Below are 13416 nucleotides of genomic sequence, written 5' to 3'. Positions count from 1 at the left end.
TAAATCTCACTGGAAGTAAAACAGCTCCAAAACCTGTAATAAAAAGATCCATCATTTCCCTGCAGCTATAATTGTTGAAATTGTTAGCAGTAAGCTGCTGAGTGGTGCATTGAATCCTTATGTGGGTTTGTAAATAGAATTATTTTTTTTTTCCACATTGCAATGAGACACAATTAATGCAATTTCTGAAATAAACATTGGACCTCTGTTTTACAGTTTCCAGAACTCTCTTTAAGGTTTTTGATAGGCAACAAATGAAGATGGAGGTCTCCAGAAGAGGTGTGGCTTTCTAGCTAATTTGGGGTAGTCTGTTCTTAGATACGTGTGCTTGTATAAATAACATCCATCAGTGGGAGTGTTGGAAGGTATTTACATCCCTTTCTTTTTGGCCAGAGAAGAAATCAGATGTTTTCTTGGTGTTTGACCATGCTGGAAGATCAGCTAAGTTAACAAAAGCACTAATATATATGATTTAAACAATTGATGGCTGACAGCAGCCAACTAAAGGAATGCTATATTTTGACATTCATTGTGTTTATTGAGAGGAAATTAGTGTTTGGCTATGTGTGGTTCAGCATGTGTTGTATTACAATCAGCTCTGTGTATGTGCGTTTATATATTTTTCTGGCCAGAGATGTCTGGATAGCTATATGATGTGCTGAGTTCATGCTGTAAAGAATTTGCAGACAGTCCACTTTCCACTGGAGGGTACAACGTGATCAGATCACCTGCCCATCCTCTTCATCAAAGTTCTTGTAGTTTCCCTTTCAAAATCAGGAGATCAGATATAAATACTAAGAAGTCAATTGATTTGCCAAACCGTTTTATAAAATAGACACTACAGCTTCAAACGTATTTATGAAAATTTATTTTTCCCTACTGGGGGTGGGGAATGAGCTGCTGGAAGGAGGCAGAGCTGCTGAGGTGGCCCTGTGGGAGTGCCAACCTGCAGTCATTCTCTCCTGGTGTTCTGGCTTTCACCTCTCCTGCCTGGTGTCAGGCCGAAGCCACCATCAGTGGCATGCTGTTACCAGAGCGTTTGCCCTGCTGAGTTTCCTTTCAGTCCCACCACCCCACCTGGCTTTTTCTCCAGTTTGTTAGCCACTCTAAAGCCATGTTAACCTGTGGTGTCTGCTTTACCCATGGCTACTAGAATTTCTTAAGGAAGAAAATGAAAACAGTTGTTGACAGCTGGGTGGAGTATTCTCCTTCACCTCCTCCCTCTGTTCCAGGCATGTACTTTATTTTCCTTTTTATAAGTTCCAGTCGCTGGGCTGTCTTCCTGTAGAGTCTCATTTAGGATTGGGATCTACAGCTGTGCTTAGGAAACCAGCATCTAGCCCGTGTTCAAGGGCAACCATGGTGAGATAGCTCAAAGAGATAAAGATGCCACAGCCTGTTGGACTCAGTGAGCTGAGCCGGTTGAGGGAGCAAAGCCAGCTGGTCGGAGCAGCTGGGAGGCACTGCCGTGCGTGCCGGCACCTGAGCATGGGTGACTGAGCTTGTGGCGAAGGGGAGAGAGCACTGGATGAAACCCCTGGGGCCTGGTGAGTCCCTAGAGAAAATCCAAGGTCTTGGTCACCGTCCCAACAGTATTACAGCTTCCTTTAGTGTAATTTGCTCTTTTCTGGATTTCTGTCATCCAAGAGCCTTGGTCTTGACTGTGTGCTGTTAGCTCCTATGTGTGCCCAGCAATGGCTCTTTCCCTGGTGTTCCATCGTGGTGGGCGAGGACACGTGCTTGCTCTGCCCGGCCGGCCATGGGGTGTCCCAGACGGGCAGCACGTGTGGGAAGAAGGCTGTCCCAATGCGTGCTGTTGCTGCTGTGGCTCTGGCTGCCAACATCCTGCAGCTGGGGCGCGTGGGGGAGTTGAAATGTTGGATGTTGAGATGAGTGCTGTGACAGTAGTAATCATAAGAAATAGGAATGCTTTGGCAGAAGAAAAAAGAAAATGCCTTCGTCTTACAAGATGCCTTACAAATTTGGGGAGCTGCATCCAGAGCAGCTGTGGGAGATGCAGTTGAAGAGCAACACAGGCACAGAAGAGTTGCTGTCTTGTAGCTTTGGGAGAGTGAAGCAGCTCAAAAGATTTTGAGTAAGTTCTAATGAAGAAAGGGGCACTGTGTCTGCTCCGCGCTTGATGCTGGAGTTCTCATTTTTAATCCGGTATCAGTGTATGAAGTCTTTAGTGTAATGTGTCCATATCAGCCTGATCAACAAAGCTAAATGATGCTATATTTTAAAACTTAAAATATAAAAAAGCCAAAAATTTTAAATTCAGATGTTAAATTTTTGTTTCAAAATGTAGACACGTTTACAGTTTGATTTTGATACGGTCCTTCTGGTCTGTGGTATTAAAAACTGGTTCTAAAATTATGAAGTTGGCCTAATAGAAGAGAGATTTTTTTTAAAGATAAGAACAGTTACACATCTTTTATTTTCTTCAACATCTGCAGGGCATACAGATGCGTTTCATGCATTTTTCTTCAACTGAGAGACCTATTGGTATATTTTGACAAAAATAATTAAGCCTCAGATATCGCATGATCACCCAGTGCCGTGACTTGGGATTTAAGAGAAATAACAAGTATCACAATATATCAAAACCCTGAGATTCGGCTTCAGTAACAAATACTTTAAGTACTGTAGCAAGGAGTTTTCACAGAAATTCCCCTTATTCTCTTCTGAACTTCCCATGCCAGAGGGAGCATGTGTAGAGGCAGATGTATGAATTCAAAAAGAGAAAAAGATGAAGATGTAGAGAATACATTGCTTTTGTTTTCCAATTTCAACAAAATTATCCTTTATTGCCTTAGCTGAGGAGGGGGAACTAACAGCACTTAGAAACGAGCTTTTTAAAAGTGTTTTTGCAGACAATGTTTGTATTTTAATCCTAAAAATAAATATACCAACCTAACTGGCTCTTTAAAAAAGTATTTGGTTTACAAATTTTGAAATTAAGAGTAGCAGGAAGAGTATGAAGATTTTGCAAGAGGAAGCTAAACTGTAAATAAATAAAACTATGACTATTCATAGCAAGCATGAGTAGGTGGTTTTTTAGAAGCTAGTAATATAGATATGTTTTTAATATAGAATAGTTACTAGATAGCTCATCTCCAAATGACTCCCAAACCAGCAGAGTAAGTGCAACAACACATACAAATTTTATGTGGTACACAAACTTGTACTCTGTGCTTAAATCAGTCCGTAATGAATACTAATTTAGATGTCATAGAAAGCAAGCCCACAAAATCAGTCAGATATAACCTAGTGGAGAAATTATTAAGAGTTGAAAAGACGACATACAATGTGATGAAGCATGGGAAGAATATGGGCCCGTGTGTCATGGGACTAGTCATGCATCTGGTGAGCTTGGGTGTGCTGACACACATCTTGGTGTGCTGACCACTGCCTTGTTCACCTGTAGCAGAGCCAACAGAACCAGCTTAAAAAGTAGGGGACTGTAAACAGTAATAGTGCCGGTCTGAGTTGCAGGGTTTGGGGCAGGGGGAGGGATTTTCAGCATCTGTAAACGTTTTGTCAGGCATAGGTGCTACATTCATCTGAGTGATTTATTGGACTTTAGGAACTGGAAATTCTTCCTGGCTTAATGTTTAAGATTTTTATTCCATCTTCACGGATGAATTGGTTCCTTGGGAATTGTTCTATAAGAGGGGATTTGGGGTCTGCATATCTCAAAACCCAAGAGAGCAGGGAAGTGAAAGGACTGTGGGTTCAGCTTCTCTAAGCACAGGCAATCCTAGGGACTGGCTAACGCAGCCAGAGCCCTGTATTTTCAGCATTCGAACTCACCCATGCAGAATTATCCTTTGGAAACAAAACTTTATTTCTTTCAGAAAAATGGTGCTTGTGCCTTTTCTAAATTTTCTTTGAAAACAGGGTCCCACTGTAATTCTGCCTGCAGCTATGTCTCTTGGAGGGCTGCACTGCCCTTTCTGTCTCGGAGGTGCTTTCTAGCGCTGCTGATTTATAAGACATCGTTATGAGTAACTAGCGTAAGCTGGGGCCGAAATACACGGCTCACCCGTCTGTTCCATAGCGTGACATCCTAAATCAAGTCCTCTGCCTCCGTGCATGTGAAAGGCCCAATGTTTTCCTCCTCAGTGAGTTTCTGAATTCAGCCCTCCTACTTCACTGTCAGAATCCCTTTGATAACTTCTGTGTTGCTGATTGCTGTTTAATTATTTCATCTTCACTTTTAAAACATAAAGCCATGACAAAATTTGCCATCTGATGGATGAGGACAGCGTACAGCTCTCAAATCCGTGCAGTCCCCGGGAGCAGCTACACCCGTGCGTGGGCTGCCGCGTGCACAGCCGGCCGGGCAAGGGGCAGCCCTCGGCTCCTTCCTGACACGGCCCTGCTGCCTTGGAAGTGCCATGGTAACCGTGGTTTTGAAGGAAGATACTGATCAGTGATAGCTGAGCAAGCCAACTCGGAGCCTGGTTTTGTCATTTGATTTCAGCTGCAGCAATGTGTGAGGAACTGAAAATTTGAGGTTGGTACCTGAAGGGCTCTGAATGAGAACGACTGGTGGTAAGGGCAGTTTAGTAAAGCCAAGAAATTACCTGATAAACAAGATCCTTATAGAAGTGTATGAAGATTCCATTGTCCCTTCTGATTCCTAAACCCTTGTCATAAATGCATTAAATGGGGCAGATCATACATTACTGTCACGATCTTAGAAAGCAGTCATTGCTCAACTGCCTTATGGGATTTCATTCTAGGTCTTACATAAACTTTGGAAAAAACACCTAAGTGCCTGATTTTCTATGGTGCAAGGTACCTTAGGGTAGATAGGTATCTGTTGACAGCTGTCTCTAAAGGAAGTTAGATGCCTAAAATCATTTACTAACTTAAGGCAAAAAAATCCTCATTCGTTTTGATACTTGGCTATTTTGTTAGGTTGTTTTTCATTTCCTGATTGCTGTATTAATCCTAATGTATGAACATTTAAATTATTATGGAATAACATGTACTGCATCTTTCTACGAGCATGCTTTTCCAAAGGCAGTGATCAAATAATCTATAAAGTGTTTCAGTCTGCCAGCTCAAGAAGATTGGAAAAATAAAGTATTGGTGGTGATGGAGGGTGTCAAAGTTAGCTGGATGCACTGTGTTTGGAGCAAATGGTAAAGAACGTGTTGAATTTCTTAGGTATGTGCTCTGATTCAGCAGAGACTGGTAGTGGTCAGGGCTGAAATAATTATTTTACCTCTTGTTGAATTGCACTGAGGGTCAGATGCCTAACTATTACAGAGCTTTTAGAAATGCCAGTCTGTAATCCCCAGATGTTGGGTCGTGAGTTGAGCGGATCACCAGAAGAATGGACGACGTTCCCAGCCCAGGCAGAAGCCTGCTAGCGAGCAGTGTGTCGCCAGAAGCTGTGAAAGGGTAGTGCCTCTCCAACTGCGGTAGCTGATGTTGCAGGTTCAGAGGCCAATCCTCTCATGATGTAGTGAAAAAGAAAAATCTGGCATTACTCTGCCATACTGTAGCTGTGGATGAAAAGAAAACTTGAGCCTTTAGGACTGGCAATAACACCACTTTTATTAAGTTTCTATTGAAGGACTATTTTGAGTAAGATAAATTGATGGGCTGAGCACAATAACCTTCAGTATCTCACTTTCAAATACTTAGTAGGCAAGCGCTGCTGAATAAGAGAAGAAATTAAGCTAAGATGTAGAAAAAAGGTTACTTGGCAACATCATAGTGTTTGTAAAGAGGAGAAAGAAGGGTCAGGAACTTAATGAATTTCGATTATAGAATTTTCTATAAGTGATTGCATGAATAGAAAAATCCTAAACCAGATTTTGGTGTTATAGTCTAGTAGGGATTGCCTAAAGCAAAGGAGGGTTTTGAAGTAAGCTGCAGAGAATAGCAAAAGCGTAGCTGCTGCGTGCAAACAAAATAGCACTCCCCAGAGGCAGGCAGTGCTGGCCATAGCTCAAGCAGAGACAATCTGAACGAGGTATGTGGTAGTGATGGAAGTTGGTGTTCATTTTTTGTGTTGTCTGGAGTAAGCATACTTGGATGTGCAAAAATGTTGATTTGGAGACCTCCCGTGTTTAGTGTGTGACATACTATTAAAAAAGTTTCAGCTTACTGTCAGTAATTGGGAGGAAGACACCAAATACAAAAGCACTATGACCTGTAATTATAGTTCTACCCAGCTTGCCAATGTGATTTCAATGGGTAAATTAATTTTCCTCTGTAATAATAACCTTATTAGTATCTGACCCTTGCAGAGAAGAAGAATCTAATGATTGTCAGAGTTCCAGATTTTTGCAGTGGATTTCTTTAGTGGTAAATAGATCTGTGGCTCAATTAATCGTACCTGGTACTTTGGGTGGAGTAGGAGGTGCAATAGCAAAAACAAAAAAACCCCCACATTATCTACCAAACTGCCCCTTCCCATCCAGTCCAGCCTGCAGTAAAATCTGTTTTTAAAGTAAAGACCAAATTAAAGAAACTTCGTCTTGCAGAGCTTGAATTTTGCAAATTGATTCAGTGGACCATACCAGCCAAACGTGGTATGTTTATGGTAAATACCGTTTGATTGGAAATAATTAATTATGGTACCTAGGAAAATGGAGTCTAACAAATATCTTCCCCCTCTGCTCCCCAAACTTTTATCTATTAGTAAACATTCTACCAAATCTAAAAGTCTGAGTAAAATCTTGTTAGTAAGTACATTCACATGGACATTTTTCCATTGGGGATAAGTACGTGTCCATATGGAGTTGAGTTCTTGAACCACTGTAAGCACCCCGTGTGGGGAGCTCAATTGCTCCCTTGAGGATGCTTTTGGTCTTGCCTATGTGGGGAGCTGAAGTTAAAGACACTGGTGGAAGTTTTCACACAGTTCAGTGTATTGTAAATACTAAATAATTATTTAGTTTGCTAAAAATAGTAAATACAGTTCAGTAAATAAAGGAATACTTCAACAGTCTATATTTTATTAGGATTTGTGATATATTTTGTATTACTGATCATGCATCTTATTACAACTATGGGGATTTAAGAAAAACAGGTTCACAGTGATGTGTGCTAGTTAGTTGTTTTTCTTTTCATTCAAGTGTGGAGAGCAAAACTAATAAAACCAGTTTAATTTTCTTTTTACTTTCAGGCACTGATCTTTGAATTTCTGTTGTTGTGCCAGTTTGTCCCAGTAAGTCTTAGCACAGCAGTATTTTGTGTGCTTTAGAATGCTTAGATCTTGGTTTCACTGCTCTCATGATTTGAGATGTAAGCAGACTGTTGTTCTGACATAACATCTACGTACCTTAAGATTTCTAGCTGAAACTAGGCCCTAACCATGATCAAAGTGGCACATCAGTGGAATAGGCTGAAGTTTTGTGGAGTTGGGATGGGGTTTTCTGTGCTAATTCAGATGCTGTGCTATTCAAATGTTAAGTTGAGCAAATCAAATTATGGTAACTCTGCAGTGAAGTAATTGCTATTCCAAAGTAGGCAATAGATTGCCTTTTGTATTTTAAGTTATTCTGTTACAAATTAGAGCTTCTAACAACTAAGTATGCATAAAGCAACTTCACTTCCCTATTATTTTTCTCTGTTCTGTTTAAATTTAAAAAACAAAGCCCAAACCACCTCAAAACCAAAATTCTGTGCTGGGTCGCATATAGTTGAGAAGATCAAATTAACTAATGTAGCTTGCAAATAACCAATTGAACTAAATTTTTAACATCATTGGCTACAGAAAAAGAAGTTTTATCTGTGGTTGCTTAGTGCTGTACCACTTTAGTTCCTGACCTTGTAGATTTTGGGAAGATGAGCTCAGGATTTTGTGTGAGGGTAGTTGTCATTAGACTCAGTTTTGCAATTTCCAGGCTTCATCAAGGCACTCCTGAGTGTACCTGATTGTGTGTAAATAAATATTCCTGCTGGAATCTGTAGGAGTGCCTATGCCCTTGAACAACATCAGATGCTGAGCTGCTCGGCTCAAGTGAGAGCCTGTTGCTGGCCCACCTGTGAGACCTGGTACAGAGGGGAGCATGGCCGGGACGGGGGGGTCCACAACTCCCCTTATGATTTGTACTTAGATTTAGGATTGAGGGCCAAACTGGCCAATTAGTATTCCATATCATGCAGTGTCATGCCCAGTAGAAAAATGAGGGTCAGCCAGAAAGAAGGGCCTTTGATCTTCCAGGGCTCTCACTCTTGTAGTGCTGTCTCTCTCTCACTCTCTTTTTGGTCCTCTCACTTGTCCAGGGTTGCGGTGTCAGGACTTACCTGTTTCAGGATCGTTAGTCTGCAACAGAACAGGCCTTGGTCAAGGGGTGGTGAGCAATTACACTGTGCATCACTTGTTTGTATATATATTTATCATTGTACATACCTATATTCATTTATTAGTAGTAGTAGTAGTAAATTGTTCTTATCTCAACCCACGGGTCTCTTTCCCTTTTCCCCTTTAAATCTCTTCCCCATCCCCGGGGGGTGGGGAGGATGGGTGAGCGGCTGTGTGCAGTTTAGTTGCCGGCTGGGTTAAACCACAACACCCGTGTACCTGTTCATGTATAAAGCAGATGATGGGGAAAAAAAAGAAAATCTGAATTCAAAGTCTCTCAATTTGATTTTTTCCAATGTTTAAATTAACTTTGGCATCAGAAACTGGCCCTATCTTCTGTATTTCCTTATCTTCCTTCCTCACCAGGTAAGTAAAAAGCACTGTGGTCTCTTCTGGATTTTTGGCAAGTCTGTTCTTGCAGCGCAGTGTGTGTAAATGGATGCGTATGCGTGTGCATGCACGCTTGTGTGGAGACAGATCTGTGTTGATATCTGAAGTAATAGATGTCAGGGTTTTAACCTTGTAACTATTGTGAGATCTTTATGTGTCTGCTTTAGGGTCGACCCTATCCCATATGACACTCCAAAACCAGCGGGCCACACGCGATTTGTCTGCGTCTCAGATACACACTCCAGAACAGATGGCATCCAGATGCCTTATGGGGACATCCTTCTCCACACGGGCGATTTCACCGAGCTGGGACTGCCCTCAGAGGTTAAGAAGTTTAATGACTGGTTAGGTAAGGAATTACTGCGTTTTGGTGACCCCAATTAACCTCTCCTGTCCAAGTGTCAGTCACTGCCTCCTAATTGAATTAGAGCACTTGAAAATCTCCCCCTACCCTTGCTTCACTTGTCCTCATGTGATGTGCTGTTTCTAGCTTCAGTGTGATTCTGTTAATTAAGACAAATGTAGAGACTTTGCTGTGTTTCTGCATTATCCTGGGGGAAGAGATCCTGTCATTCCACAGCAAGGACTGTGCAGCCTTCTGTGTGCGCATAGAGGGTGGTGGCACTTCATACGAAGGCATACAGCATCCTGATCGTTGATGCTGGGGAGGGTTTATGTCCACAGCCAAAACTATTACTTACTGCATTTTGGGTTTGCTATAATTGAAAGCTGAAATATTTTTTTTGATGCTTGAATGCTTTTTTTGAATGCCGAAAGCTATGATATATTTGGAAATGATGGAAGCTCTTCTTTCCACAACACAGGATGCCAAAATCAATTATACTGTTCGGAAAAGGAGAACTTTTTTGGGGTGGTATTCACATGATTGCCCCTTTAAGTTAGAGTACCGGGGTTTTTACTTTGAACGCAGGTGCTTGATGCCTCTTCAGTAGGACGCCTTTTGATAGCAGTGCCTTGATGCAGTGTGTTGCTACAGTTGAGGGCAATTAAATTGCAACAGCAGAAGACCGAAATGAAGGATGAGAACTTGTGTAGGATGCTCCTGATATAAATGCCACTGGTAGGCTGACTGTGTACTGCCGTGTCACCACTTGCACTAGAAATACTCAGAGATGAAGGTATCTCAAGCAGCTGATTTTCAAGAAACGTTAGAATGAATTTACAGCATTATTTAAAACCTTTGAAAGCAGAGCTTTGTCATCATACTTTACCTCCATCACTGCACTTTCTCTTGCCTGCTGTATGATGGCCACATTTCTACATGCTTTTAATAGCATCATTTTATTCCATTGGAGTTCCTTGGCTGACCCTTCAAGAGATAAGTGAAGAACATTTGGATTTGCAAAAGGAATTTTTAAATTGAAGAGCTTCCACATTCTCTGTCTTTTCACCCTCCTTTGCATTTTCTTCATACTGTTCTTTTTATCTTCCTACTGACCTCCTCTGATTTCCATAGCCTAGTTTTAAAGAACGTTTTTCCTTCTTTTTATTGCTGTTCATGTGGGATTGGGGCTTCCAGGTACTGCCATGTTACTGTAATTTAATTTTATCATTCTTATTTCTAGAAAGATGTATTGGATTTTTATGGGCTCAAAACTATCCTTTTTCTGGGAATGTAATTGCAGGAATGGGAAGTAAGAAGTGGTACAAGTAGGTGGATATGTACGTAGGTTGAGGGAAGAGACACTGTAGGAATGGAATCATCTTCCTCAACTTTTGTGTGATCTTTGTGATGACCTGTAAATGTTGGTGTTGTGAAGGAGGAGGAGGAGGAGAAGCAAGCACCCCAAAGGCAGTGGGAGACTGCACAGCTTCCCTGGGAGTGGGCGGTGTGGTCCTGCTGAGCTTCCATCCTCGAAGAGAAGCTAGGCGCAGGGCTGCTGTTCAACGAGGTTCAGTTGTTACAGATGCCAGGCAGCTCCAGGAAAGGAATTTCTTTCTGGAGAGCATAGACCTCCGAAGTCCATCCTGAATACACTGCTAAAAGCAGTGTCCGGTTGCCAAGTGCCTCTTTGGACCTTGGGTCATTTCACAAGTACTGTTTTGATACAACCAGAGCTCATGCCCAGCGCTTGGCATTTGAAAATGCTCGCTCAGTACTGCTGAAAGCCAAAACAAGTAAGCTGCTACTGTGTTTTCACCCTTTCATAGGGAATCTTACAGTATTGGCAGCCACTTGGCATTCCCTCTATTTCATAGATTCATAGATTTCTAGGTTGGAAAAGACCTTAGAGATCATCGAGTCCAACCATCCCTAATCCCCATTAAACCATATCGCTAAGTAGATCATCCACCCTATTCTTAAACACATCCAGGGATGGGGACTCAATTTCAAACATTATTATCATTATTATTTTATCACATGGATCCTTGGTTTAACATTTGCAACAGAAGAATTATGACCCTTTGATTAGATTTTGTTCCAACCTCAATAATTTACCATGGGCTTTCGTAGCATATATACTGTTCTTGTAAGAGTCAGTATGGTATTTATCTGAGAAAGCAGGTTTTGCATTCTTTGGCAGTCAGTGACATTGAAACTGGAAGCTTTGACGGTGTGAGGACCTACCGCCTTTGGCCTCAGGCTTTCATATTTCAGGTACAGAGAAAACATCTTTGGTTATTTCATTCCTCTTTTTCTTAATGCAGAGTCTACTTGCATTTTCATATAGACGACAATACCAGTTATTAGATTTGTGGCATAAGGTGGGGCAGGAATCTGATTCCCCTGAGAAATCTGGTCACATTGGTGCATACTTGCACCAGTGCTGTCCTCTCCTCATTTGGAATCGAAACACTATGAAGTCAGGTGTGTCCTTTTGCTACTTTACTTCAGGCTCCTATCTGCAAAATGCGAGTAATCATGTTTTACTATTTACTATGTATAGTGTGAAGATTAATACCTTCAAGGTTGTTTGACAATGACATGTAATAGTTTAAAAAATACATACCAGTGGCAGGCAGGAACAAGCAGGATTCCTTTTTCTTCTGCCATATAGTGAGAGGCACCTTTTTTCATCATAGTTGGTAGGAACCTTATTCCAAAGCACTGGTCTGAGAACTCCCATCAAATACATTTTCCTTATAGAAAGGGGTTTTCATATCTTTTGTGTGCGTGGTTTTCTCCACTGGCTATCATGTTGTAAAGTAGGAATGAAGACAAGGCCATCTGTATCATTTGTACCTTGAGGGAGAGAAGTGAGAGCAAAGCTAGGTTTCATTCTACAGCATACTTTACCTACTCTATGGTAAAAATCAGGGCTTCATCTCCACTAGGATTATATAATGGGATAACTAAGACACAATAACTGTCCATAATTTTCTTGGCTGTAAAGCCAAGGGAAAAGTTAAAAGATGATTATTCTGAACCTCAGCGTCGCTTGTACATGGGTTTAACACATGCCAGAGTTATACAGGACTGAGAGCACTTCTGTCAGCCTTGGAATTTTACATTTTGTGGGTCTCACATCCCTTTGCAAGTCTTCGGTTATCTCATGAGAGCAAAACGTTTGGCATCTTGTCCATCCCATTTTTTTAACATTCATCCTTCTTCCTTGCCTCTGCAGCCAGATCATGAAACATGCCTTCTATGCCCTCTTTCCCACTCCTCCTTGTTCTCAGCCCTTCCTTCAACTTTTACTAATTCTTATGCTTTTTTTTCTCTTTGGCTGATAAATTTTCATTATTGGTTTTGCGTGAAAGTCGTCTGGGCTCATATGCTGAATAACCTCTGTGGTCACTTAGTGATTACATACACTGACTGAGGTAATTTATTCACTTTGTTTTGGTGTGAACATGTCCCTTGGGTCTTGTAACTGCTGTAATCACTTGACCTTAGTGACTGTTAAATGCTTAAACACAGTTATTTTAAATTTATAATTGTTTTCATTAAAAATCTCTTATAGTATCTTAACTGACCTTGCAATAAACACAGCATTATGTGCTGAGGAAGAATTAAGATGTTATTCTATGCCCAATATATTTCTTACTGAATGTTTCAACATACTGTTATTATCACTGTTTGTATTTTTCCCATCCATTCTCATTCAGTCATATATGGGAAATGAAATACAGGAATATCTAATTATAGCTCTGTCTTCATAGTGTAATATTTCCTATCCTGGATGATAGGAAGTGATTGAGTAACTCATAAGAAATGAAGAGAAAGCAAAGATAAATTCAGGCAGATAGATCTTTAATGAGTGACGATTTGTCTATTGTGCTCAATTAGTGTAGGCCCGATTGTGCATATCCTTACTTGTGTGAATAATGTGCATCTGGTTCGGTCATTTTTCTGAAATAGCCAGTTTTGTTCTTTTTTGTCTAGTGATTATCTCTCACTGTGTTCATTTTTGGTTTTGGGATTTTTTTTCCCATGCAAGACTTCTAGTATAAGGCATATTACTAGATAAACTAGGCAAAATTCTGCAGTGGTAGTATAAATAAATACAGTAGGTGAAATTACTGCTGGTTACATGTCCGTGGAGCTGAGAGTAGAATTTGGCTCGTTTTTTTCAGAGTTTTTCTGGAATTCAGCAATGTGACTGTTTCATGTTTTTTCTTTTGTGTCTTGCTTTTGTTTTGAATGCATGTTCCTTTTAATTTCTGTGGGATAATGACTTGAGGAACTTTGCGAATGGTTTAGTGGCCAAATATGTATGTACTGGAACACA

At 40.9% G+C, this 13416-nt stretch overlaps 1 protein-coding gene across 1 annotated transcript in view; it reads left to right on the top strand.

Annotated features, from left to right (window-relative positions):
• MPPED2 (metallophosphoesterase domain containing 2) overlaps positions 1-13416 on the top strand; it is a 106130-nt gene that overhangs the window by 26005 nt on the left and 66709 nt on the right. The window contains exon 2 of the mRNA XM_086613565.1: positions 8890-9071. Within this exon, the coding sequence (XP_086469691.1) occupies positions 8890-9071 (182 nt within the window). The remainder of the gene's footprint in view (positions 1-8889; positions 9072-13416) is intronic.

The sequence above is a fragment of the Tauraco erythrolophus genome, chromosome 6 (genome assembly GCF_009769465.1).
Source record: "Tauraco erythrolophus isolate bTauEry1 chromosome 6, bTauEry1.pri, whole genome shotgun sequence".
In the NCBI taxonomy this organism is placed as follows: Eukaryota; Metazoa; Chordata; class Aves; order Musophagiformes; family Musophagidae; genus Tauraco; species Tauraco erythrolophus.
This window is presented reverse-complemented; position numbering and strand designations above follow the sequence as displayed.